This window comes from Manacus candei, unplaced genomic scaffold (genome assembly GCF_025592945.1).
Source record: "Manacus candei isolate 608988 ecotype Guabito, Panama unplaced genomic scaffold, ASM2559294v1 h1tg000005l, whole genome shotgun sequence".
Classification (NCBI taxonomy): domain Eukaryota; kingdom Metazoa; phylum Chordata; class Aves; order Passeriformes; family Pipridae; genus Manacus; species Manacus candei.
The window spans coordinates 571,079-598,968 of NW_026138053.1; the positions used below are offsets into that span (position 1 = coordinate 571,079).

Sequence of the window (27,890 nt, forward strand, 5' to 3'; positions counted from 1 at the left end):
GTCCCTAAAGGAAGTCCAGTTCTAAATATATCAGAAGTAGTGCTGGCTTCAAGGCAGCACAGCAAGAATTGTACCACGACAGCGTCACAGTGTCCCATGGTCCTCTCCTTCTCCTGCTATTATAGTGCCATGAGAGCTGCCAGAAGTAAGTGCCCTTAAGGGGAAGTGTCAGCAAAACAAATTCTTTACCAGCTCAGTTTAGGTGCATTAGAGATCCCAGCTAGAGATGCCTGGAAAGCCTAGGACAAGGGCTTTACTCTGTTTCCTAGGCAGGACACTGCTGGGAGAAAACACACTGGTGTGTCCTGTGTCCCTTGCCTGAACTGTACAGCTAGACCCAGAATTCCCACAAAGTTGTCAGGCCAGTAAGTGCAGTCTGAACACCAGGCAGTGTAGCCTGGCTGCTGGAGAATTCTGCTTCTCTGCAGAGTCCTGGTGTGCCACCTAGGAAGCTCCATGCCTTGGAGTCTTGCAGGACTGCAAGCAGGCTTGGCAGCATGGCTGTGACTTTTTGTGGTGGCAGAACGGGTGGTGGGACTGCCTATTCCCTCGGCACTGGAAGCTGGGCACCAGCTTTTCTGTATTCTCCAACTACACCAAATAATCTGTTTCCCCCTTTTTTTTTTTCAGCAAAAGGTGGAGTTTGACCCAACCTCCTCGTATGCCGTGGAAGGTCTCAAACCAGACACATTGTATAAGTTCCGTCTGGGTGCCCGCTCAGAGCTGGGGGTAGGAGTTTACACCCCCACAATCGAAGCCAGAACTGCCCAATCCAGTAAGTGTCTGCCATCCAACACTGCTGAAGACAAGGCAAAAACAGTCCAGTTTCCATTGGCTGGGCACAGAGTATCTCAGTGCCTCTGCCCCTGTGGGTCTGCAGGGATGCTGGCGTGCAGTTTGCTAAAGGGTGTGATGGGGAAAGCCACCCGGGGTTTTGGATCAGGGCTCTTTGGCAGAGTGGGTGCACCCAAGTGGTAAGTTCTTCCTTCGTGTCCCTTTGATCATGCTGTCTTGCCCTGAGGGTAGATTCATAAAAACTGATGGAGGAGTGAAACAGGCTGGGAAATTGCTTTGGAGAGATTGATTTGAGTGGGTTTGTGCATCTCTATGAATTTACTCCCATGCATTCAAGCTGTCTGGACAGGCAGCATATGGGTGTTTGGCTCTAAATGTGACTGTCTCCAAGCCATTGGATTTTCACCCCTTCACTCCCCATTCCAGCTGCCTTGCTTACATAGGAGTGCACCCCTGGTCCATAGAATTGATGGCAAGGTGAGGAATCCTCTGAGGCCAGATGTGCCTGTGGCTGTCAGGCAGCTGGGGGAGTCAGTTTGGAAAAGTGGCTGTTTGCTGGGGCTCTGTGAACAAGTGAGGCTGCTGCTTCTGGGACTGCAGTGCTGGGGGAAACCAGAACAAGCTGCAGCTGAGTTAATAGAGAGGCTCGATAATGAGGTGACCCAGGCAATATCACTTTCATACTGGCTCTGCCCGGTGTGATCACAGAGCGGGAGTTTGCATTGCTCTGATTGGCAGCTCAAAGTGCTGCACATAAGCAGATTAGGGCTATCAAAGGGCCCTGCGATAAGCTCGTTTTCACTAACGATTTTTGGGCTTGCCATTATGCAAAGAGCATTAAAAGGAGGGGAAAAAAGACATTTCCGTTAGCACCGTCTGTCTGGGATTTAGTAGCTATGTGGGGTGAGCAGTTGGCACAGGCAGCCAGCCTTCCCTGCAGGGAGGGCAGCAGCGTGCACAGCAGCCGGGAGCCTGAGATGGCCATTAGAAAGGGAGCTCAGGCAGGGAAGAGCAGCTCTGCTCACTTTTAGAATGACCTTCTCTTTGAGGAAAACTCAGCTTCATTAACATACCGGTCCCAGGCATTCCTCCACTTTGTTAAGTGAGCTAATGGTGTCTTAGAGCTGCACGATAGACAGGTATGAAAACAGAGAAAGGTTTCAGATCATGCAGTTATAAATATTTGAATGTTGAAAACTAACTCTGAATATGAGGAGTCATATATCTGTTTCAGATAGCTTTTGTATTGATAGGCAAAGGTTGAAGCAACTCTCCTGCCATGTAAATTAATTCCATCAGTGGATGCTCTTATCCTTGAAAACACTTAATCAGAGACAGCTCTATGCATAAATGAGTCCTTCAGAGGTTCACAACAGTCCAAGTAAGAGAAACGTTTGCTTCATGGACTCATCAAGGCAGACATCTTCTTCCCATGACCTACTCCATGTGTTGTCTGCTCTCAGGGGATCTCACACCAATTTGGTTTTAAGGTTGTCACTTCAGTGGCCAGTGGAGCTGTAGGTGACAGTTCTGGCATCTGTTTAATAAGAGAAATCTGCATAGCTTGGAAGAGATTTGGCTTTTAGCCACAGGAGTACCTTGGTTTGACCAGTGAAACCTTCCTCACATTGAAAGACCTAAGAGTTTTTAGATTGATCCAAGGAGTGACCTGGGTCTTGGTTTACAGGCCCCTACTTGAAAAGAGCTGTTCAGTGAGGGTGACAAACCACTGGCTGAACAGTCCAAGGCAAAGTGGATCCTTGGGAGGCTCAAAGTCAAGTAGATCTTTCAGAAAACTCTGCTTTATCTCAGCAGAAGTGTACACGGTGCACAACTTCCAGGCAGAAGTTCTTTGCTCCGCACTTAGCAACACCTTGTTTTAGATGGTTGGATTGGTCCCCTGTGGCCTTAGAACTTATTAATCTATAAAGGATATAGCTCCCAGCTTCACACTGGTCTCCTTCCTGCACATTTCCATCTGGTTGCCCTGAGAAAGTCTGCTAGGTCTTGGAGACTGATGTGTTCAGGTGGGACACAAACTGCAGGAGCAGTCAGACTCCTGCTTTCCCTGTCTTCAGGCTCTATTCCTGGCCCTGAGAAACCAGTCAAGAGTAAGGTAGGAGGCCCATCATCACTAATGAGTCACTAATGGGGTGGAGAAGGGTATTGCTTGTCTTGTGGCACCCCTGCTCCAAAGTGGTAGGGATGCTTGTCTGGGAAGACCAGAAGGATGTAGTGCCCCTTTGCTCCATTCCAGCAGCACAGCTGAGACCTCATCTCCTGAGAAGACAGCTGTCATCTGGGCTGTCTTTCCTGCTAAGCTGCTCACTTGGTTGCTGGGCACCCTGCAAAAAGTACAAGTAGTGCTGTTTTGAGGGCCTCAGGAGCACGGGGGAGTTTTCCCAGAGTTTGCAGTGCCTCGGGCAAGCGGGATGATGTGAGACAGAAGCATCAGTTCTCTGTGCCCATCAGGCCTCAGCATTAATGTGCTGTTCTCCCTTGAAACATGAAGGTGGGTCTTGAGGCTGCCTTTTCCCTAGCCTAAGGAGTAGGTGGGTTGGGTGGGTGCACAGGGCTGCTGTGGGCCATCGGGGGAGGCTGGTGTGAGTAGCCTGGAGACAGCAGAGGTTTGCACAGTGTGCGTGTGGGTACATCTGCATGTGTGGGTGCATGCTGGCCACCCAGTCTGCTCTTTGCTGGTCCCAGGAGGGATACTTTGACTCCCTGTGCATTTTAAGTTGATCCTGTTCATGTTACCAAGTTTTATTTTACTTTCTTTAAATGTTATTCTGAGTTTTTTGCCTTGCATATCATGTGTGTGACTTTTACCCAGTCAACAGCCAACGTTTGACTTGCCCACACTGCCAGCCAAAGCTGCCTTTGGAGAAGGAGCTCACTGCTGCATCCCAAGGGAAGCTGTGGAGGCCCAGTCAGAGCAAATCTCTGCTGTGATGGGCCTGTCTGCAGACAGTGGCAAAGGAAAGGCTTGCCAAGCTCCTTATGTCTCACTTGTCCTGTGTGATGGATGTCACCAGGCCCTGTGTCTACCTTATTTCCTCCATGAATTCTTTGTAGGTGTTGCTTTTTTGCTGTGTCTTCCTACTCTCTTCCCTGCCACTTTTCTGCTGATTAACCAAATGGGTGTGAGGATTCACTTTTTACCCCTGCTCCCTTTCAGTATACCAGATGGCAGGGCTGATCCTGCTCTGCCTCCCCCACGTAGGCAACTGTTTGCTTCCACGCATTGCTTTGACTTCTCTTTCCGCCAGTGTAGCTCCCGTAGAAGCGGCCTGATTGCTCAGGCATCATCTCTTCCAGCTCTGTCACTACCTCCTCTCCTCCATCTTTCGTCTCTCCAGGCATCCCAGCCTGTGCACCAGGGATGGGCCCTGCTCTCTGAGCACAGGAGTGGGCACTAAGAGTTACATGCCTGCAAATGCTTCTGCAAGCACGTGGGCCCTGTTCCCAGCAAGCAGAGGTTACCAGTGGCATTGGGAAGTCCTGCTGTCCTCAGCTTTCCCAGATCTTCTGCCACTGCCAACCTGTGCACAGCAAAGCCAAGGCACAAATTGTGGAGTCCTCTAATTACCTGAGGTCCTTGCTGCCATCTGGAGTGATGTAGGTTGTGTTCACCCTTGTGCAGGCGGTGAGCAGGCAGGCTTGTCCCTTTGCCCTGGGCAGGCTGGCTCTGATCCACTGATGGCTTGAAGGACTGCAGCATGGGGAAGGGCACCAGTCTTTTTTCAGTAATTTTCTAGATTTCTGGGTGCAGTGAAGAATGGAAGCTGCCTTTCACCTGCCGTGGCAAAGCAGGATACCTTGTACTCATTCAGCAGTGAGGCCAAATGAGAGGGGGCTGCTGCTGCTGTGAGAGGGCTCCCACACTGCAGGGGCCCTGTTGCAACCAGACAGCAGTTCTGCAAGGCTGGAGAAGGGAACGGACCAGGCTGGTGTCCTAGAGATGTTTTGCTTTGTCCAGGTTGTCTCTCCTTTCCCGATCCCTTTCTTCCCTCCCCCATATTTGTTTCACTGCTCTTCCCCTGTGCGCTGTACAGAGAGACTGCTTTTCATCCCAATGAGAAGCATCCACTGCCTGGATCCCATTTTTCCCCCTGTGGCCAGTTAGCTGGGGCTTAGAAGTTAATGCAAACTGCAGGTGCTTTTTTGCCTGGGAGGAGACAAGACTTGCTTGCCTTCTGCTGTGCAATTCCATAGTCTAGGAAGCTACTGAGGCAGGTAACCAGTTTGGCAGTCAGCCTCAGATTCCAGGGACACGTGCAAAGTAACAAAACCACATTATTGCCTGTAGCAACAACCCACTTGTTTTAGGGTGCTGCTTTCAGCTGATGGTCATGATTTCAAACCCCACCAGGACAAGCTGCAGCCAACCTCAGTCACCTACTTTCCTTACCCTCTTCTGTTTTGTCCACTTGTCTAGGAGAGAGTTTTCACAAGCCTTCCTACAATCTGGTGTGTGATCTTCCCTTCTGCCACTCTTGCCTTCTGCAGCTTCCTACCTCTTCTGGTTTCCATCTGCTTCAGATCTTCACTGAAGGCATCTTTCTTCTCCCTACCAGTCTCTCTCTCTCACACTCCACACACACACCCCTTCCCTTACTGCCATGTGTTGTGTTTGGTAAAGTGAGCGTCCAGAACTGCTTTGGAAAGACGTGTTCTCTGATGCAGAACAGCATTTCTGTCTCCATGCTGTTCATCTGGCCTTCAAATACAAATTGCCCCTTTGATAGTCTGTGTGGAAGGCAGGCAGTTGTCCATGTGTTTGTTCGGTGCTCCGTTGGCTGGGTAAAAGTTCCCTTTGCGTTTTGGTTTGTCCTTCCACTCATTTCCCTTCATCTCCCCACTTCATTTATTTATCCCCAGCCCCCTCCGCCCCACCCCAAGAAGTCGAGTGTGTAAGCACCAGCTCCACCACCATCCGGGTAAGTTGGGTGCCACCGCCTGCCCAGAGCCGCAATGGGGTCATCACCCAGTACTCCATTGCCTACCAGGCAGTGGAAGGAGATGACAACACCAAGCATGTGGTGGATGGCATTGGACGGGAGCATTCCAGCTGGGAGATCAAGGACCTGGAGAAATGGACCGAGTACAAGGTGTGGGTAAGGGCTCACACGGATGTGGGGCCAGGACCGGAGAGCATCCCCGTGCTCGTGCGCACTGATGAGGATGGTAGGTGTTCCTGAACAGCTCCTTCAGCTTCTGCCATGGGTTAACCGGGACTCTTCTAGCAGAGTTGCTGGAAAAGGGGGAAAGGGAGCAGGGATATTGACCTGGGAGCGCCTTTGAAGCAGGACTGGAGGCTGTCGAGAGCAGTGCTCCAGGGAGTGGGTCTCCCTAGTTGCCCTGGAGTGGATTAGGTGAATTGCTCTGCTGGCCCTTGATCTGCCTCCAGGCTGTGTCAGGTGTCTCAGCATGGTCCCACAGGGTCCTGTTGGTGTCAGCATTGCTTCCTGCCCACACAAGAAAGTATTGCTGTGCTTTGCTGTTGTGGTTTTATAGCGTGTGGTGGATTCCTTTTTACTGAAAGTAGCAGGAGTTCTCACACATCGTGAGATCGGGACTTAGAGTTTACTTGTTGACCTGAAATCCAGCAAACTAAAGAGGGAAAAAGAAATCCTTTTGAAACTTGTAGATACTGCAGGAAAGCTGCTTCCTGCCCCGGCTTCCAGGCAAGCCACAGCTTATATAAAGCTGCTCTTCCACTCAAGAGTCAGAATATCACACGTACAGAGCACTTTACTGGATACGACAGCTTTAAAGAGAAATTGCTTTGTATTAGCAGGGCTGTCAGTTATGTCATCACGATTTAAGCCAATTCCTTTGAAAGTGCCAGAGCTCAGGGTGACAGTAGGAGCTTCCATGGCTTCATGCTGACCCAAGAAAGCTGCAGATTTAATGGGAGAAGAAAGAGATGTGGCATCCAGGCAAAGAAAGCATGATCTCTGCATTGCCCAGTCAGTGTAGGAAATTGAAACCAGACATGTTACAGTTTCCTTAAATGGGCTGCCACTGTCCCCCACGTCTCCATGGCTCTGGAAGTGGCGTCTGGGAATGCTCGCTGACTGCATTCCTGGGCTGGCAAACACATCTGTGTGTGTCCTGCTGCCTTTATTGTTTGCCTCAGTTCTCATTCAGCAGAGTTGTAGCCCAGGGGTAGCTGTTACCCCAGAAATGTCACAGCAAGCTCTCTCAGTTAGTTTTTGGGCACTGTGGTTGGACATTCCAGCTTAGCTGTCAGGAGTGATTTCATATCCCTCTGACATGCTGATGCTCAGTAGATACCCATGATGAAGGAATGAGAAATGCTAAACTGTGATCCGAAAACAAGTTGAACTTTCTCTGTTTGGATCTCAGATGCAGCACATACTTCCCATAATGGGGTAGGATAAGAGTTCCTCGAAACACTGGTCTGCTCACATTCACATCTTTTTGTGTCCCTGCAACATCCCAGTATTATGTCCTATTGAGGCCTCACTTGCCAGCAGAGCTTGACACACAGCTTCTGTCTGGTTCTCAGGGAGGATCTTGTTTTCCGCTTGGACTCCCAGCTGTGTGTGTGGGCAGGTGTCTTGCCAGGGCAGGAGAGCCCTAAGGCTTGTGCAAGGTCACTGCACTAAGTGAATTGTGTATTACAGCATAGGCTGCTCCAGGCAGAAGGGGGTAACTGTTCAAGCACAGCCCCCTCCATTCCCATACCTTCAGCTGGCCTCATGGTGCTCAAATGCTCTGTTCCTCCTTTTCACTATTTCATTTAATTATCTACAATTAAGAAGGACATCTGGGAAAAATAATGAATTACCCTGCAGCTTAAAAACTGTGCTTACCTGCTGGGTAGCTGTTTCTTCCCACTTAGTTGGTTGAAATAGCAATACTCAGTACATCTGCTTGTCAGCTATCCATCCATAATTATCTGATACTGATTTCCTGCTGTGTTGAGAATTGGGGCATACGAGGTTCCAAACCCCTGGATTTTCCCAGGCCACTGGGAGACTGGAAAGGGTCCTACAATAGAGATGCTAGGATGGAGCCCAGGTCCTTCACTTGGCTAACAGGCACTTGCATAGCAGTGGTATCCTCTGCAGGGGGTGCACACCTCTGCTCCCAGCTGCTCCAGCCGGAAGGAGCTTTCCAGGAGCAACTGAGAAGCTAATTTTTTAGAATTGACATTTTTGTCACAGTCAATGCGAGAGCAAAAAGTAATAAGGAGGTAATTTTTCCAAATACTAAATAGGGTATAAATACATTTTTAAATGGGCCTCACCTTGCAAGAAAATTGATATTTTCTGGGCAGTGTAATTTTTCATTTTATTATCAAAAAGCATTCAGCTAGTCGTGCATGAAATACAGTCCCCAGAGCTGTCACAATCCCCACAGGCCCCTTTATCTGGCTGAGTTCAGTGACTGCTGTCACTGAGCTCTGGGTTATTGTTTTAGGATGGTGCTTTTCCCCCTCATTAACCTCTCCTTGTCACAGGGGAAGAGCATGTGTGTGCTCTGGCTGGTGGCAGGTACCAGGGCTCCCTGCAGGACAGGCTCAGCGCCCAGCCATGCTACCTGGGGCTGTTGGACTGTGTTTAGATGTACACAGAGGGGTCTGAGAGGAGGTATTGCGTCAGGCAGGATGCAAAGAAGGCTTCAAAACCCCTGACTGTGCTCCAGGGCACCCTGAGCTGCAGGGGGTTACCATATTCTTTGTATTCTGCTGTATTCTTGTATTCTTTGCTCCCCTGCTGCTGGAGATGAGAGGGATAGATGGACCTTGGATCTGATCCAGCACAGTGACTTTTATTAGGGGTGCTCCTGCATATCACAGTCATGTTCTTTCCTACTGAGAGTAGCAAAAGCGCTTGGATGCTGGGAAAGGGCCAGGGATGTGGTCACACCGAAAGACTGCAGTATGATGTCCTGGGCAGGTACAGGAAACTTGTGCCAGTAGGGCTGTCCTGGCAGTGAGGTGGAGGAAAGGTGGAGCAAAGGAGTGAGAGAGAGTGACAGTGATTGTGTGGTACCTGCTAACTGTTGTCCCGTGTGTGTTACAGTGCCCAGTGCCCCGCCACGGAAGGTGGAGGTGGAGTCTGTGAATTCGACTGCCATCCGGGTGAGCTGGAAGCTGCCCATCTCCAACAAGCAGCACGGGCAGATCCGCGGCTACCAGGTGACCTACGTGAAGCTGGAAAACAACGAGCCCCGAGGGCAGCCAGTGATCAAGGATGTCATGCTGTCAGAAGCACAGGTACAGTGTGGGGACCACGGGCTGGTGGGCGTGGCACCTTCCCTCTCTGCAGAGGGCCAGGCTGGCTGGGTCCATGTATTTCTTGGCCTCCTCTTGCAGCTCCAGAGCATGAGACTCAGCCTGCCTGAGCAAGGCAAACAGTTTGTCCCTAAACTGTGACTTACACATGGGTAAAAAAGGAAAGAACTGCTGTAGAAATGATTTATTGGACAGTGTTCCTCTCTTACCCCTTCTCTGACGTGTACTTCTCTGCCTGCCATGTCCTGTGCAGACTCCAGCTGGAACAAACTGCACTTTGCCCCATCAGTTTTTAAATGGTCAGAGTTTTAAATAAGTCTAAGGTCTGTTTCTTTCATGATGCTGACTATGTTCAGAGCAAAACTTCTGTCTCAGCAAAGTCCACCTGGCTGCTGCGTGCTTGTGGGGCGTGGGGGTGGCTCTACACCGGTGGGTGGGCACAACACACCAGGCAGGACAGCACTCCTGGCTCAGCAAAGCCTCCCTTCCCTTCCTGCTTTTGCCAGGCAGGGACTTGGTGTTGCATTGCCTCTTGAAACCAAACTGTAGGTGAAGCCAACTGAGTCTGGGAAAGGCCTAGGGAAGGAAAAAAGAAAAAGTGAGGTGCAGGCCCACATCACCTGTAAATGACTTCGCCCTCTGCAACCCCCACACCACAATGTGTTCATACTTAGGGGATCTCCTGGACCCCTCACGGGCTGTGAGCTGCAGCCCTGTGCCCACACAGTGCTCCAGGCATGGCTGTGCACTCTGCACACAGCCCAGCAATGTGTAGTTGCCTCTCTCCCAAGGTCCAGGGAAGTTTTTGGTGCCCTGTGTGTGATGAAATGCAACTCTTCTTAGGAGCAAGGGTCCTTCATCCTGGATGACCCCTGCTGTTTGCAACAAAGATAATCGTATAAATGAAGAACAGGATCTGCTGCTGTTGAAAGCAACGAGTAATCGATTCAGAGCTGGCTTGCTTGAATGATGCCCAATATAAATACTGGAGAGGTGCAACGATTAATTGATCTGTCTCCTGAATGCAGCTGTGAATCATTTATGCATTTGTCAGTGGGGAGTGCAGTGCACAGAGGCAGCTCTACTCCCCATTCATATTCTGAAGGATAAAACTCAGTAATAATGTGGAAGGGGAAAACTTTGAAGAGTGAAAATGCTTTGAGGGTCCTTGCAGTGTTGTCTGGGGCACATCTCTGTTTATGTTTCAGATGTTGCTTTATATTAGTAGTTAGAAAAGCTGCTTACTGCCCTTTACTTATTCCAGGAGGATATAATCTTCTGTGTTGTTTGTACAATTGATGATGTGTTGTTCAGCTGGAGTTTGGAGTTAATGGGTTGGTCCCAAGCGTAGGTGGGCGAAGTTGGCAATGTTTTTCTTGTTGGTATTTTCAAATATTTTATGCTTGCCCAGCCAGTTCTGCTTTCACTCCTTACTCATACATTTCAGAGAGAGAAATCCCATGCTAATGTGTAGGAATGAGGATGCCAAAGCCAGGCACTTTCGAAGGAGTGCGGGATTTTGCATTAGTTGGAATGTGTGCATCAAGGAGGCAAGTTGCTGGAAGTTTTCTGGCTTGTCAGACCACTTACCAGTCTTCTGTATTTGGTGAATTTATGTGGGAAAGTTCTTCATTTCTGTGATACTTTTTCCTGCTGTGTGTGGTGCTGAACTCATCCACTGTAGTTTTTGGATGGAAGTGAAGGTCAAAAGATAGTTGCAGAGAAGTGACTACTCTGGAGGAGTCATGTTGCTCTTGGGAGAAACTGATGATGACCCGCAGGGAAGAGGTTTCACTGAGTTGGCAGAAGAGATCTTTATTTCCCAAAAGAGTGAGAAGCCAGGCATGACCTGTGCTTGTGATGAAATACATCTGCTCCAGATGCTGAAGAACCCTGTAAGAGCTGCCATCTCTCAGTACAGCGGTGCGTGTCTTTGCAAACAGCCAGATGAAACTTTAACGAGTAGTCCCGGGAGAGTTATTTTCTGTGAAAGGAAGCAAAAAGATTCATGGGGAAACCTGTCCCTGAAGGTCACAGGATGAAGATGGCCACAGTTCAGTACTCATAAAGCTTCATAAACATTTATACCAGTGCACAAGGAGAGAATTAAACTGATTGAAAATCTTGGGGTCAGAGAAGAAATTCTGTGGACATGTAGGCAGAGCCCCTCCTCCTGCCTAGCCAAGCTGTCTGTTGATTTTGAGTAGGTATGTACCACATAATCTGCTTCCTGCAGACAGTGCAAAGACACTGATATTAAAGCTGACTCATGATTTTTTCCTTATTGAAGATGAGAAATAGAGAGAGAGTAAACGAAGATGAAAGGAAAAAGGAAAGGGAATGGAGATGTTAGCTATGCAGATAATATGGATTCTGAGCTTTCAGAACCATTTGAGTGGAAAGGACTAAAACATCAGCAGAGAAGTGGGGGCCCTGGTGCTGGAGAGATCACATTTTATTTTACAGCCTCCTGCCTAGGGAGAGTAATCAGTTGTTAGGAAGGTCCTGTGATGGAGCTGAGGCCTCTCCCTCCCCTCTGTGGCTGCACCTGTGACCGATTACCTCTGTCGGGATTCTGTGTGCCTTCCACTCTAAGCTTTCACCTCCTCCTGACAGCTTGATGGACAAGAAAATGTGGCCATGCCCTGTGGAGGAGCACCCAGGGTGTGTACGACTGCAGAGCTGGGTCAGAAAGCTGCACCACCTCCTACCCGGGCCCTGCCCTTCACGGCTCAGACAGGTCCCATGGTGGGTGATGGCAGAACATTTATCTCTGCGCCCTGGGTCTTGCTCATGACACATCTGAGCACTGAGAGAGCACCTTTGAAAGGAGCCCAGTGCAGGGTCTCAGCTGCACTCCACCACTCATGTAAGCCCTCACCAGCTCAGGGGAGCGAGGGAGAGCAGGGCCGTGGGACACTGGCATGAGGTTCTTCAGGGGAGAGCAGAGGCCCACCTGCTTGCCTTGGTCTCCAATCCCTGGGCAACTGCAGCGCGTTAGGAGGGGCAGTGGGCTTTAACCCCTCCATCCCTTCCCAGGTACCAGTCCTATGTGCCCTGCAGAGCTCAGTGCTGAGCAGCACCGGGTGGCAATGCTGAGCATGGTGCACAGGGCACAGAGGAGGCAGCAGGGCTCTGGGACGACAGGCCTTGCTGTTGGGGCTCCCATGGAAGCATGGCTTGTTTTCTCTTTAGAAAACTGGCAGCTAGACCCTGTGTGAACCTAGCTGTTGGCTAGTTGTGTCCTGCTCCCAGCCTGCTTGTCATCCCCTCAGACTGGAACATCTGAGGGGGACTTCGTCCCCATGCTCCCCATGTGGCCTCGACAACTGCTCCTGCCTTTGTACAGCATCTTTGCCAGGGAGTCTAATGCCTGCATTGCCCTGGGGACACAGTGTGCCCATCAGCCTTGCTGCCTACAGCCATCCAGTATGCCCAGGGAACTTTGCAGGGCTGGCTGGGTAAAGCTGGCTACAAGGAGGTCAGGCTTTGTGGAGGAAAGACTCCTGCCACCTTCTCCTCCTGCCCTTCAAAAAGAGTCATGGCAGGGGAGAGGCGTGTGCTGCCCACAAGAAGGACTGCAGGCTCACGGGAAGATCGTGTGGTCTCTGCAGGCAACACTTCTCCATCCAGCATGCAGGCTGAGTGCACGTCGCACCAGCTTACTCCAGAAGAGCAGGAAGAAGAAATGGCAATCACTTGAAGCTGTTGGATTGAGATCAAAGGAGAAAAGGGAAGCAGAGACTTCTATTCTCCCTGGGCAGTGCCCACCCCAGGCATAACACAGAGGAATTTACAGCCTCCCTCTTTTGCTGGGTGATAGTCAAGGATCTTTATCTGAATGTATTTGGAACAACTTCTCATGCACGTGTGCTTGTCTAGGTGAGAGTCTGGTATGGGGGGGAGATGTACTCTGCTTCCTAAGTGGAACAAAACTGAAAGGCATCATCCAAGGGGCTTTTCAGCCCTCCACATCCCACAGACTGAGCACCTGAGTTTATACCCCATAGCTGGGGCTGTTGAGGAGGGCTTGAATCTGTGTTTTGCAAGAGCCTTGGTCAGGGAAAACAGCCGTTCCCTGGTGAGACATGACTACTCTGTGTTGAAGTGTAAAATGAAACATTAAGGCATTGCAGCTGCCATAAATACACACCGTTAGCTTTAGCACTTCCCCAAGCCATCCTGCCTCATACACACAGCCCTCTCTGAATTCTTTTTATGGCTGCTCCTGGGCTTTTCAGATCAATTTGTCTTACTGACCAACCTTAAACAGTTAAGAAGCAATTGAGCTAGTTTAAGGAAGGAAATGTTTTGATCTGTAGATTATATTTTAATAATGAAACTGACTTTTTACCGAGGTATTTATGCAGGCCTGACTTTTCACTGTTACTCCTCCAGCACAGATCTCAAGGCACTTCTTGGCACTCTGATCTAATGCAAGATTAAAGTCCACTGAAACATTAGAGCAAGCAGAGTTTGAACATTAAACACTTGGTCTAAAATCCTAGTAGCTGATAAACTCCCTGCTATGGTGTGAGAGGCTCCTGAGCAGCCTCCTGAGCCCAACTCTGCTCTGCTGTTCATTCCAGTGGGGTGTCACCTTCTGCTCCTGTAGCTACGTGGAGGTGAGCTGGGGTGTTACTGCCATCCATATGGCCCCCATCACCAGAGACATGCTGGACATGTAGGAGAAGTTAATTCTGGAGAAAGAGCTACCAGGCCTCATATCCTTCCACTGGCAGGATTTCTTCCAGGTTTTAGATCAGCAGGAGCAGAGTGTGTGTCTGTTGACCATGGTGTGGGCTGGCTGGCACAGGTGGGACATCAACAGCAGCGACTTGAGTTGAACTAAATGTGCAACAGTGGAAGTAACACCAAGATGTGTGTGGAAAGAGAGCCTTTAGAGACCATAATACTTAGTAAAGGCCTCAGCTTTATAAGGAGTCTTTAGGGACAACTTGACTTCTTTGCTGAAATTTAATGTTGAGGTGATTTAGAGGAATAATTGTATTGCAGTCTCACGGCATCAAGTAAGTGAACTATAATAAAATCTTAGAGGAACATTTCTCCAATAGCTTCTTCTTTCTGAATTTAGAGAATAAAATAGCAAATATTTTGGAAGTATGCCATGTATTTTACTGCTGAGGAGAGTACTGTGCCTCTGTGATAGGTGGCAACCTGTGAAAGTCACCTCAAATAGCCTGAGTTCAAAAGGCAGCTTGTAGGTTTGATACTGTTTAGTACTTCTATTGCACTTGCAGGTTCCCAAGCACTCTGGCAGTATTTGCTGGGCTTCCCAGGGTCCTGAGGAAGTCAGTATCTGAGCACTGTTTCACAGCTGGCAGCTCAGGCTCAGAAGCAAGGCTTGCCAGGACTCACACTGTGAGTCAGGGGCAATAATACCTATCTTCACTTTCATTTCTGTGCTTGAACCCGTGGAATGGTGCTTCCTCCAGTCAGATTTAGTAACCTGAGATGTAACGCATCACTTTGGCAGACAGAGTTTACTGTGATCTCTGCAAACCTTCCTTTGGTGCATCAACCACAAAGAACAGTGCTGTGGGCATGCGTGGCAGCAGCCAAGCTCTGCTGTCTCACCACCCCGATGCAGCTTTGATGCCTCAGAACCCAAAATCCAGCCAGAAAAATTCCGAGCCCTAATTGAGCTGCCGTGGCCAGGAATCTATGTGAACTTCTGGTGGGAAATGGTTTGTGTAGAAGTTTTCCCTGCAGGGCCAAGTGAGTGTTTGCTGCTATGTAATTGGGAGTGAGAAGCTGTTTCCTCAGTACATGCACGAGTGTGAACCTCGCTTCGAGCCACGCAGCACTGTTGGAGAGGAGCAGCTTAGCGTGGAGCTCTGTGTAAGATCTCAGCCTCTCCTTCACTGTTGACAAGAGACAGCACTTCTCACTTTCCTCAAGTCCCCAGAGCATTGGTCTTGCAAGTGATACAGGAAAGAGAAGCTCTGGAAATGTTGCGTTGGTGCTTCCCTGCAGAGTTCCCTCTGAGCTTTGTGTGTTCAAGTCTTTGGTTGTCAACAAGAGATGGTGGCTGGAGGATCACTAGAACAGAAACTGGAGATCAGGCAACACAACTGTTGTGAGTGACCTATGGGGCAGGAGTCAGCCCCAGAGCCTTGTTGGTACAACCTATCCCTTCTTGCTTCTGCTTGTGGAAGAGGCAGAAAAATGCAAGCAAAGCCAGAATGGGAAAGTACTGCAGAGTTAGGAAGTGATGAACTCTTCACTCATGTGAGAAGGAAGCTCTTTGCCCCTGTTTGTGTGAATGATCTCAGATCTACTGCGCAGGCTAGCGGCATGTCAAAAATTGCTCTGTGCCACTTCTCCCCTTGGCACAGCCTGTGCCAAGTGACCCTCTGTGTATAAGTGTTGTAATTCCCCCAGCCCAGTCCTGCTAACTCCTGCTGTTGTCGTCGTCATCCCCTTCCTACATGTTGTCCCTTAAAACTCTGTGTCTCCATTTTTCTCTCCTCCTTCCTTTCTCCCCCATCAGTGGAGAGCTGAGGACTCCGTCGACCATGTAAGTACCACTTGTGTGTGTTCCAGGTTGGAAAAGAGGGGTTTGGTAATTCGATTTGCGAGTTTTGTAGACACAGTGCTGTCAAAACATTCCTTTCACTCCCTTAATGAGGCTGGAGAGTTACACTGTGAAACCTTCCACAAGCAGCAAATCCAGAGAAAATTGGCATTTAGGTTGCTCCTAAATGCAGAAAAGCAATTGACATTTCCTATAATCTGTGTATCCAGCTTGTTGCAATGCAGTTTCAGGCAGGCTCAGGTGATCGACTCGGGAGGCACATCCTACTTGGCCCACCAAGTTACATGGTAGAATTAGATATATAATCTTTAAAGCACACTGATCGTAGTCATGAGAAATAACCTACACCCTCAACTGTGACCTTTGGCTGAAACACAGATAGTAATAAGAAAACAATCACATTTAAACGGTTAAATTCAATTTTTCCAACGTAATTTTGAAATATAAATTTGGAGGAACAAACTAGGAAATGACCTTTTTAGAGTCAGCAGTTCAATTATGTGCCCTACTGTGAGCTTCCCCAGCACGATGCATTTCTCCTCCTGCTTTGTACAGAGGATCCTTGGCTTGGAGTGGCTTTGTCATGACAGCACTGTGTTTGCATTATGCAATCAGACCTTCTTTCATCCATCCCTCGTCTCTCTCCCCTCCTCCCAGCTCGCTTGCTTTGCTCCCGGTGGCATGCTTTTTGCGTGAGAATTTCTCTTTGCATGGATTTTGGGAGGAGTGAATTCTCTTGGGATGATCAGAGTCTGCAGGTTTTATGAGAGTGCTTCCCCGCGGGTCCATTGGCACCGGTCGGACTGCGCGTCCGCTCACCCGCACACACCATCTGCTGCAGGGGCGGAGTTGGGGTTGGACTCTGGTTCACACGGTGATTTTGGCGGGGTTCTTGTTGGTGCTTGTTGATACTTCTCTGGGCTGGCTGGTTCCGCAGTGGTAACACGGTGATTCTGATGAGTAAGCCTGGGTAGGTAATCTGAACCAGCAGCACTGACTGGAAATCAGCAGGTTTAATAGCGTGGGTGGTTGTGTGAGTGAGTGATGGGAGACTGGCGACGCCCTGAGAGCAACCACAGGTGCCCCTTGTACTCCTCAAGCTGGCAAGGATCCCCGGGGCAGAGATCAGGCCCCAGGAGCAGCGTCTAAGAGTACCCATGCTGCCTGTCCTCAGCAGCTCGAGCTTAACCCTCTCCATCTCTGGTCCTCTCCTTGTCCGAAGGGGTAAATAACCAACCAGAGCCTCTGCCACCTTTTCAAAAGCTTCCCCAGCCCCTTCTACAGCCCAGTTGTCTCTTATTCCCTGACCAAATGGGTTTGTAGTGCTGATGGCCCAGACAGTACCCACAGATAAACGCAGCTCAGGTGTACCTGCCCTGAGTTCCCAGAGCTGCTGGGAGCTGCTGAGTTTGCTCTGCTTGCTCGTTTGCAGGCCTGGCCAGCCAGGCTTGGCACACCTCACATTTCCACAGGAGGCCAGGAGGGAGGAGTGGTGCTCCCCTCTTTGATCTCAAATTGAAGTGCAGAGCCATGCCCTCCTCCTGCCCAGAGGAAGCCAGTTAGCAAGGATGCTAACACCCCACCGAGTCCGCCCCCTCCCAGACCTCCCACGATGCAGCTTTCCCTCCAGGTCTTGCCAGTGTCTTGCACTGACCCATCCCAGCCCTGCAACACCATGCCTGGCGAGGAGGGTGAACACGGTGCTGTAGCACTGCAGGTGCTCCCTGCCCGGGGCCCCCGCCCCTGCACTGTCTCCCTGTGCTCCCCCACAGCGCTGCTGCAAGAGACAACTTAAAAAATCCCAGAATTAGCCCCCAAGAGATTCACACAGCCAGCTGAACTGGCTTTTGCTCTGGTTCACAGCTCCACAGTACTCTTACTTTCAGGCTTCAAGCAGGACCATATCTGGATCAGATCTCCCTCTTGGCAGGAGCCGTGGGAGAGCACAAGCTGCTGACACAAGTTGCTGGTGGGTCCCTGGAAAGGCCGAGTGTTAGAGACAGGGATTGAAATTAGGCAGGTGAATGTTGGAGTGGCAGCAGTTGTTTGCTGGCTCTGTGTGATGTGTGTGTTTGAGCACGGTGCATGGGTGTGAGCCAGCGAGTGTGTCAGTGTGTTGCTGTTGGAGACACTGACCCCAGTGCCCTCCTTTTGCTCACTCCGGTAACAAGTGTTTGCTCTTCTCGTTTGCCTCTTCTCTGCTGTGTGGATGTGCTCCCAGGAGACAGTCATTGGAGGCCTGCTGCCAGAAACCACCTACTCCGTCACAGTTGCTGCCTACACCACCAAGGGAGATGGTGCCCGCAGCAAGCCGAAAGTCATCACCACCACAGGGGCAGGTGAGTGTGGGGAGCAGGTGTCACAGCCTCGTAGGGGTGGTGGTAAAACCTCCCAAGAGGTGTGTGGGGAGCATGGCCAAGGCACCTGTACAGGAGGAAGGAAGAGGGCTGGAGACGCTGCAGAGGTACCTACTCTTGTGATCTCCAGCCCACGCTTACAGGCTTTGCCACTGGATCACCTGAGCAAAGTGCAGCAAACAGATGGACAGACGCTGCCAGGGCTGGTGAGAGAGCAATGAAACTCATGGGTCTGAGCTCATCTGCATAGTCCAGAGACCTGGGAAGAGGAAGCCTGAAAGTCCAGGCCCTCCCTCAGCTTTTGGAATCCTGGCCTGTCCTCACCTTGTTCCCGTAGGCAAATGCTATGTCTTGCTTCCTTTGGTGACTGCAGTGCTGCCTGGATGGCCCCTGGCACAGAGGGCTCCTAAGAGGTGCTTCTCAGCTCCCCCCAGCCATTGCTGCTGCTGTCTCCCCAGGCTTACATAGCTGAGCCTGGCTGCTCCTAGAGCCATGGTAAAACCTGGAGTGCAACAAATCCTGCCATAGAAGTGCTGCAGACACGACTTCTAGGTCCTGGTGATCCCAGGCCAGCTCTGCTTTCTCAGTAGAGGGTCGTACCTGTGCCTAGTGCAATACAGACGCCTCAGCCTGGAGCAGGGGCACCCAGGAGTCACCAGGTGCTTTCCTCCGGATGTGGTCAAGCTTGCCTTTGGCAGTGGCACCAACTAGTTGACACTGTCTTGTCCACTCACCTTTTCCACTCACTAGACCTGTCCAACTGATAATCGTGCTGCTTCCCCACATCAACTGCAGGAGCAGTATTTACCACTTGTTATTTACGGGAATGCGGCTTGTGCAAACTGAGAGCGTTTGTTCCTGGTGCTTTTAGACAGGGAACAGCTTGCCATCTCCTCTGTGCTGCATATGGGGAGTTCCAGAGGTAGTTTCCACTGTCACAATCTCAAATGCTGTCTCCCTTGTGCCTCGCCGTGATGTACGCTCTGTTCATCAAATTGCTACAGCTGTCCTATAAACAGGAAAAGCTTCCTAAACGTCCCAGTGTTGCCCTGTAAACCACAATGGGTCTCCCCGTGTTATGGTGCACATTTAAGGTTAATATTTGGAATCAGCTTTGAAAATAAGGTGTCCCTTAATACTAGCTGCTGTTAGACATTGTATTACGAGTGCAAGGAGGATGGCACTGGCACTGGGAATGTAGTTGTATGTCTTAAATATCTACAAAACCGCCCCCAGAGCTGCCTTTGTAGAGGCTCGGCTGCAGGCCTGACCTCAAAGGGGAGCATTGGTATCGCCCTCTGATGGCAAAATCGGGCCATAATTCTGTCAAATACGGTTTCCTCTTGTGCTCATCTGTGGGCTCATACGTTTCAAAACCGTGCAAGGATATTTAACTAGGTTTGGCTACAATCCCATTTTTGTTTTCATATCAGTGGCCCCATCCCTTTGATTCTGAGTATCTTCCCTATCGGTTGATTTGTTTACAAATCTGAGCTGATGTGAAGACACGTTCTTTTTTTTAAGTGAAGGAGATCAAGGTATTAAACCATCAATTTAAAGCTATCAGTTCCTAACCCATGACGGCAACACCCCTTGACTTGTGCAGCATAAGCAAAAGTCCTGTGGAATGCTTGTGTTCACCTCTCACATCGACACTGACATCACGAATCTGCTTCTCAGCTAAACCAAAAATGTATTCTGATGGCAAACAGCCCACCCAGCTCTGCTCGCTGCCTCTGCAGATGGTAAAACTGCAAGGTTTCAGGATGAAATTTGTCTGCCTCCAGACAGACCGGGGTGCTGGAATCAGGCTTCTGGGTGCCTGTGGTGGTACAGTGTGCCAGGTCAGCATGGCCTGATAACTGTGCACTGGCTGGAGTGTCTGAAGACCACTGATTGGGAGGACGGGATTCAGATCTTCTCTGAGATAAATATGATGCTTTGAGGTCCCTTAAACCTTTCTTGTAAAAGGGAATGAATTTTGGGGCTGGATATAGCTGAATTTATTTCCTGTTTAAGTGGCAGCACATGGGAAAATGGCAGCCAAGAGCTGGCTGGCTCCAGCTTCCCTCGCCACTGGATTAGGGTCGGTCTGCCTCTATCCATGTGAATTGTTTGTCGTCCTCTTCACCCTCTTGTCTGAACTTTCCCACTTTCCTCAATCCTCATGGACTGAGCAGCACAGAAGCCATCCTTCCTTCCCCTCCTCCCAGGCTATAGATGGTCATTGTGTGTTTATGTTGCAGTCCCGGGGAAGCCCACCATGATGATTAGCACGACAGCCATGAACACAGCCCTCATCCAGTGGCACCCACCCAAGGAGATGGTAGGGGAGCTGCTGGGTTACCGGCTGCAGTACAGACGTCTGGATGAGGAAAAAATGAACACGATAGACTTCGGGAAGAGAGACCATCACTACACTGTGACCAACCTGCACAAGGGGGCCACGTACCTCTTCAGATTGTCTGCCAAGAACAGAGCTGGCCCAGGAGAGGAGTTTGAGAAGGAGATCACTACTGCTGAAGATGTGCCAAGCGGCTTCCCACAGAACCTGCGCGTGGTGGGTCTCACCACTTCCACCACAGAAGTTGCTTGGGATCCCCCGGTCTTGGCAGAAAGAAATGGCAAGATCGTGAACTACACGGTGGTATACAGAGACATAAATAGCCAGCAGGACCTGGTTAACCTCACCAGGGACACAAGTATCACTTTGACAAATTTGAAACCTGATACCACTTATGACATCAAAGTGAGGGCCCGAACCAGTAAGGGGGCTGGGCCACTCAGCCCCAGCATCCAGTCCCGGACCATGCCTGTGGAGCAAGGTAAGTGCCCCTCTAACAAGTCCTAAGCAAGCTCTGCCTCCAGGACAGGGACCTTTGCTTTGGTTCGTGAGGCTGCACTCTCCTCTGCTCTGACTGTTGTGATCAGGTACTGTGTGGCACCCTAGTCTAAAACTGGTTCAGTGAGGGAAGGCTCAGTGAAGATTTCCTTAAAGTTACCATTTGGGAGGAGAGGGGCATTGGTGGTACCTTAATTGCCTCCACAGGCACACTTTGATGTTTTATCTGTACATGAAAGGCTCTTCTTTGAACTGGAGCAAGTGGCTGAGTAGGATCATCTGCAGATCCAGTACCTGAACACCGCTGTTCTTTGATCCTGACAAAGGGCCAAGAGAGTGTGAGTGGAGGGGGGAGAGAGAAAGGCTGCAGTTCAGCCTACGACTTCCTTTCTGTAATGCTGGAAAGTATAGTCAAAAAGCAAAACTCCACTGGAGACTGTAGACTTGGTAAAAGGCTGCTGCTCTCTTCTCCTCATTTCTTACTTCTCTGCTGTAGCTGAACTCTTTGACCTCTGCTGCTGAGTTAGACAAAGAGAGCCCTGGATTTGAGCTGCTGCCTGGCTCCCTCCTGACTTGGCCTTACAGTGCTCAAGTATCTTGTTTTTCCTTTCAGTGTTTGCTAAGAACTTCCGCGTCAATGCCGTCATGAAAACGTCTGTGTTGCTGAGCTGGGAAGTGCCTGACTCCTATAAATCTGCAGTGCCTTTTAAGGTAAGGGTGGGATTCGGAGGACTGGGAGCTCCACCTGTGGCAGTGAGCAGGACAGTGGATAGCAGCAGCAGCTGGGGCCTACCGGTCAGACTGGCCATTGTCACTCCATGACAGTGGTCACACGAGCCTGTCCTGATGCCTGACACCGGAGTTGAAGCATGAAAAGTTATAAATTTGATTTAATCGCAGGAGATCAGGACAAAGTGGTCTGAAGACCAGCCAGTGAATCAAACTAAGAACGACTCCTGCAGTGTGTCCCGTCTCAAATACCCATATCACCTTCATGGGTTACTTCAGAGCATCAGGGCGGATGTATAATCTCAGGATGTGAAGGGGAGAAGCATCATCACCCTTCCTGAAAGTGTTACAGATGTGAGCAGCACAAGATGTGTCAGTGCATAGGGAGCTCTGGAGGAATGGCTGCTGCTCTCTTTTGTCCCATACAGTTCTGGATGTGGTGTCATCCAGCAGGCTGCAGACAACACTGATGACCTGATGTCTTCCTGCTCTTGTCTGTCCCCCAGTACGTGTCACTGATGCAGGTAAAAGACTAGAGTGTGGTGGAAATTTTTGCAGATCTCAGTGGAGTTTCTCTCGCTTAAGAAACGTGTCAGATTGCTGAGGATAACCTTCCACCCAGTCTGAGCAGCAATCTGGTGCCTCTGCAAAGGTGGCCAGGGTGGAAGCAGCATGACTTCTCTTCTTCTTTGCACATGCCCCCAGCCATACTGTGCCTAAAGAGAAAATGCAAGGCGTGCAGGAGTTGTAGCGGATCCATGGCCAGGGGAGTGAGGGGAAATCTTGGACCGCATCCACATCAAAGCAGATGAGCACCTCCCCTTCCTTGTTACTAGCTCTCCTTGTTTAAATTGTGAAGCTGAATTACCATGATCAATAACAGGCACTTGTTAACATGCTGAGTTTAGTTGAAGCAGACAAGGCTTTTGTGAGTACCTTGTGGTATTCAAAGCTTTCCCACATGTGGGGTTCATTAGGGTCAGTGTTCAGATATCTGGCCGCAAGGAGCTTCACAGAGCCCTGTTACTTTGCACTCTGCTGAAGAACCAGAGTCCTTCACCCTGCCTTGTTCTTGTGGCCCAAAGCCCACGTCTCTGTGTGACAGCACAGTGCTAGAAAGGGACAGTGTGACCTTTGGAGCATTACTACCACACAAGGATGGTGGAGTGGTTGGAGGTAGCCAGGAGCCAAGGATGTAATGCTGGTGCCCTGTCTGTCTCCTCTCTTAGCTGCATAGCTGTGACTGCTTGCACAGGGGTGACTCAGGGTCTGCCCCTGCTGTGGGTTAACCCTCAGATGACACAGGAGCAGATGGCATTAGCCACTTGCTAACTTAAGAGCAGTCATGCAAATGAGAGTGTTACAAGGATATTTCTGTAATAGTGCCTCCTTTCTATTAATATTCCCAGACTTGCAGACGCACAGAAGTCAAGGCCAGGAGCTACCAGGGTCAGCTCTAACTCGTTGATTGTGCCACTTGAAAGAAATCCTTAACCTTCAGGATTTTGTATTTTTATAAACAAGGTTCACCTCTCTCCTCTAATTCAGGCACATGGGATGCTGAGGCCAGAGCCTAATACTGTAACTAGCATAGCAGATAAATCTCCATGGGAACAATTAGTATTATCTACACTTGATAAACAGTCTCATGCTAAATCTATGTCCCAAAGGGTGTCATATTCTACTTTAACAGATTTAATTAAAGTAGATATTGTTCTGACAATGAATAGTGAGGCAAAGGCAGAACTGGTGCTTTTTTTTTATTAGGGGATGAACTGAGACCTTAAGATTTTTCTTTGCTGCCAAATCAATAATGAAGGTTTGAGATCTCTTTGGGGAATTTTCACAGCTTCTTCTGGTCCAGGAGATAAATTCCCTGTAAAATGTTGCCCAGCAGTTGTGGTGGAGCAGGGGCACTATTCCTTTTTTATTCCACTGTGCTTGCAGAAAGCTGTTCTGGAGCTTTCACAAAAAGTGCAAGATAGATACAACCTTCTCCTTGGGGAAACTGCATTTTCCTGAGACACATTCTTCAACTTAAGAGCAGGACAGAGGATATATTGGTAAAGCCAGCACTGCAAGGTATTTTACAAGTGGGGAGAAGGAGCAGCACCTTCTGAAAATCATAATGATACAGGTTTAGAAATAAGCCCTGAGAATGCTGGGCAGTGCTTTCTCACAGGGTGTCCCATGGAATGCATAGTTACTCCTCCTTGTAAATATGCCAACTGTGTCTATTTCTCCATCGAGTCATTGTCTCTTGCACACGATGTGTCTTTTCATCTTTTAGTTCAATACATTCTGTACTGCCTTGAAATCAAGCATGAGACCTTCAGCAGTGACATTTGGGCCCACCTACCTTTGCAAATCTTCTCTCATGGGTAGGAGCAGCGCGGATGACATTTTACAGCAATCCATGGGCTAGTCAGCACTGTTTGGCAGTTCAGAGCCCTTGGGCCAGATTTGCTGCTGACTCCAATAGTTACCAGTGGGCCATGATGCAACCTCTAAATAGCATTCCTGCCTGAGCTTCCGGGCATCTTCCAGCTGCACATGAATGACTGTTTCTGAGCCCTCACATTATTTCAAGGTTTGTGCGGAGGCCTTGACTAATGGTGCATAACATCTGAGAAGACAATGTGTTGTGGCAGGTAAAGGAACGCAGAACTGCTGCAGCAACTGTGAAGAGGGGAGATGGCAGAGAATGCTTCAGGAAAGCATTGCAAATGGCAGTTTCACTGTCTTCAGATGCAAATTTCTGTGCATGGCAATAAAAATCGTTATTTGGTGTTAGCACTGAATCAAAGGCTGTGTCCTGGCCAGTTCCAGTGCAGAGCAAGCAGGGAAACTCTGAACTGAAATGCCTGACCATCTCTTCTGCCTCCTCTTGCTGTAGGAAAATGGCTCTGTCCGCAGCACATGCCTCGTGTGCAGGCAGTTGGTGGCTGTCTTCCCTAGAGCACACAGTGCACGCGGAATCAGTCGGTGATACCTTTATTAGAGAAGAATTTATAATGAGAAATCTCATCTGAGAGGCAACAGAACTCTGTGGGTTTTTCATCCTTTCAGCATAGGTCTTAATGTTGGAAGTTTGGTTTTGTTCAAATCTGTGTTGGAGCACATGAAAGAGAGGTCCCGCTGCTCCCCCAGGACACCTCCTGACTCTGGTATCTGGTATATCTGGACATGTACTATTGCAGTGTCATTGCAAGGGGTGGTGCTGGCCCACACAGCAAAGCTGCTAAGATTACTTGAAGTCTGGTAGTCCTGTCTTTGTTGTGCCTACTTCTGTGTCGGAGCCAGGGGAATCCTGCCAGCTGTGTATCTGATATTGTGGTGCTGCAAGAATTTGATTTTTCACTCATTGTAGCACCCATCTGATGTACGTGTCTTTGGAGAAAGGTATTAAAGCCCAGGAGAAAATATCATAAGAGAAGTCACAGCAGAGAACAATTCCCTCTGGCTATCCTACCTTTTAAAACCTTTCCTGCACATGGAGCAACCAGCAGGACATTTTTCCCTGCAAACCTCTGTTACTTTAGTACTTGGTACTTACTTTTGCTGTCCATTGCTGCAAACTGAAGCGTGTCAACAAACGAGATTGGTTGCATCTCTTCTCCATAGCTGGCTCCTCATTGCTGCTGTGTTACCTGTTAGGAGTCTTTTCTCATTAGCAAAAAAGCTGGGGCTCTTTCTCCTGACCTCCATGCAAAGTGACATGACGAGCTGTGGGTATCACTGTTCAGGTAACACAAAAGCAGAGCTGCAAATTCCAGCCCTAGCTTGGTCCTTGTGCTCCACTGTCCTTCAGATCTCTTTCCAGGGCCTCTCTTCTCCTCCCAGCTCCAACACTAAATATTAGAGCAGCGCTAACCAGCTGCACTTGTCCCAGAAAGCTGGCAGCTTTCTGTAGATGTCTGCCACCTGCTGAAAAGGGGACTTGGAAGGAAAGTTTGGTCCCGCCCTTGCTGCCTGTGTAAGCCTGAATGGGGGGCTCAGCTGGTGAAAAAATCTGTTTTTCTTCAAGTAATTCTTCTTCCACAGAACTGTCTTCTCTCTCTCAAGGCCTCTGTTGCTGTGTGGTCTCTGCTTGCAACAAGTAATAGCAGCCATGGTTTAACATGCTCCAGCTCTGCCATTGCCAGTTTTTGGTATGCTGTGTCTCTGCACCACTGCCAGGAATCCAACTGGATTGTCTGTGCTGGACAGTCACCTGGTAGAAAGAAACGCTCTTTTCTCACAGCTGGGGCACAACCTGTGGCCTCTCCAGTTCTCTACACCCCATTTGTCTCTGTCTACAGGAACTGCTTGAGTTTTTGCTTTGCAGAGGCAGCGCTCAGGGGTTTGGGGTTGCTCTGGGAGGATCAGGATCAAGGTTCCCTGGGCAGATGGGCTGTTTAGTGCAGCTAACTCAGCAGTGCCCGTGGCTGCTGTGCCTGGGGTGAGATGGGGGTCCTGCCTGTCTGCGACAAGGCGCTGAGAAAATGTCATTAGCTGAGAGACCCAAGGGGGGAAGCTGTGTGTGGGGGGGCTGCCCCCAGCCACCAGCAGCTCTGCCCTGCCCTGCCCAGCAGCCTCTCGCTCCAAGCACGGCAGGGAAGAGCAGCACCGACCTCCTGCCCACGGCTGTGTGGTGCCAGCATCTGTTGTCATGACGACGGGGTGTCGCACCTGCAGAGCCGCGTTTCGGGTACCAGTTTGTGAGCCGGATTTGTCAGATCATTGGTGAGGCGTGTAAGCCCCCGGTCACCTTGCTGGGGGTGGGGATGATCTGCATTAACCATCCGATCAGGCATCAGCTGGTGGACACGGGAGTGACACCAATTCAGAGCAGACTGGATTTTACCCCACAGGCATATTGTGTGTTGTAGCCTCGTGAGACAAGAAACAAAACCCTGTCCATCCCCATGCGGGGGCCAAGCATGGCCATCTGGGTTCCTTCCCCAAATAGGTGCTCAAAAGCAGTGCTTGTGGCACCACCAGCCTCACTGCTGGCACTGGCCACCCGGGCATTGCTGAGATGACCCCCTCTCTGCTCCATCCCTGCGAGGTACAGGGAGCACAGCTCAACCCTCTGCTGGGGGTTGCTCTTCTTTAGCTAAAGATTTATGGCTGTTTACGAAGCACACAGTAGCTGACCCACCTGAGGTAGGGCCCAGAGGCAAATTGTCATCTTTAGCCCTGCTATTTTGAGTGTGAGTTTGCAGCAGCAGCAGCAGCTGTCAGCTGCATGAACGCGTCCCTTTCTCCTTTCAGATTCTCTACAATAGCCAGAGTGTGGAGGTGGACGGCCACTCAATGAAGAAACTCATAAGTGACCTCCAGCCTGACACGGACTATTCTTTTGTGCTAATGAACCGTGGGAGCAGTGCTGGGGGGCTCCAGCACCTCGTCTCAATCCGCACTGCTCCTGACGTCTTGCAGAGCAAACCCATCGCCACAAACAAGTACATACAGGAAGGAAAATTCACACTCACCCTGCCCAAAGTGCAGACCACCGTGCCAGTTAGGTAAGTGCCGTGCCTTGAGTGGAGAAGGTTAGGGGTGGGGGCTAGAGGCAGGGAGGGAAAGGCAGGGCAGACCTGTGGATTTTGTAACCTGGGACTGAATTTCCGAGCAGGCTCTGGTACAGAGCCAGGCATTTACCCATGACATGGGATCACGCTGTTGGCTCTTCCTGAGCAAATATTTATGTGTAATAAAATTAAGACAATTCTCTGATAGTTTGCCCTCACCCTGGTGGGTATACTCCAGATGCTACCAGCAGAAACACGGTTGAGGATCAGGAGGGACTTTCTCTGACACTGTATAATATCCTTTAAATAAATAATGCCTAAAGCCTCAAGGAGATTAAAAAAGTGAGTTTGTGGAAGTCTTATTCGTTACTGTGGTATCCTTGTGCTGAAGCTCAATTCCCCCAGGGTTCTTGCTACAATCCGATTATATAAATGTCCTTCTCACAGCTCCTACACCACCCTCTGGAACACAGTCTGTAGATCTTCATTATCCTAATGAGTGCTAACGGGAGTATTCTCTTCTCTGGTGGAGCTGGAAAATGAGCTTTTTCCTTGCTGAGCCCTTTTGTTGCTTGCAGGGCAGGGAAAGGAGCAGGTCAGCCCTGAGAGGCACACGGCACACATCATTTGGTGACGTGCCAGAGGCTTAGGGTCCAGTCTTTATGCTTTCCTTCCTTCCCAGGTGGTACTACATCGTGGTTGTGCCAGCAGACCAGAGCACCAGCACCCCGACTGCTCGGTGGCGGACACCTGATGAGATGGAGCTGGACCAGGTAGGAATTGTAGCAGCTGCTGTGATGGAAGTGGTTCCCAGGTGGCCCAG

At 49.8% G+C, this 27,890-nt stretch overlaps 1 protein-coding gene across 17 annotated transcripts in view; it reads left to right on the plus strand.

Annotated features, from left to right (window-relative positions):
• PTPRF (protein tyrosine phosphatase receptor type F) overlaps window positions 1-27,890 on the plus strand; it is a 376,048-nt gene that overhangs the window by 306,528 nt on the left and 41,630 nt on the right. For 9 of the 17 annotated variants that reach the window (XM_051796949.1, XM_051797006.1, XM_051796940.1 and 6 more), the window contains 9 exons: window positions 631-775; window positions 5,677-5,982; window positions 8,853-9,046; window positions 15,579-15,605; window positions 17,845-17,962; window positions 20,227-20,805; window positions 21,436-21,533; window positions 26,808-27,061; window positions 27,750-27,840. In XM_051796949.1, coding sequence (XP_051652909.1) covers window positions 631-775; window positions 5,677-5,982; window positions 8,853-9,046; window positions 15,579-15,605; window positions 17,845-17,962; window positions 20,227-20,805; window positions 21,436-21,533; window positions 26,808-27,061; window positions 27,750-27,840 — 1,812 coding nt within the window. The remainder of the gene's footprint in view (window positions 1-630; window positions 776-5,676; window positions 5,983-8,852; window positions 9,047-15,578; window positions 15,606-17,844; window positions 17,963-20,226; window positions 20,806-21,435; window positions 21,534-26,807; window positions 27,062-27,749; window positions 27,841-27,890) is intronic. The other 8 variants (XM_051797015.1, XM_051797033.1, XM_051797057.1 and 5 more) reach the window with 7 other exon arrangements.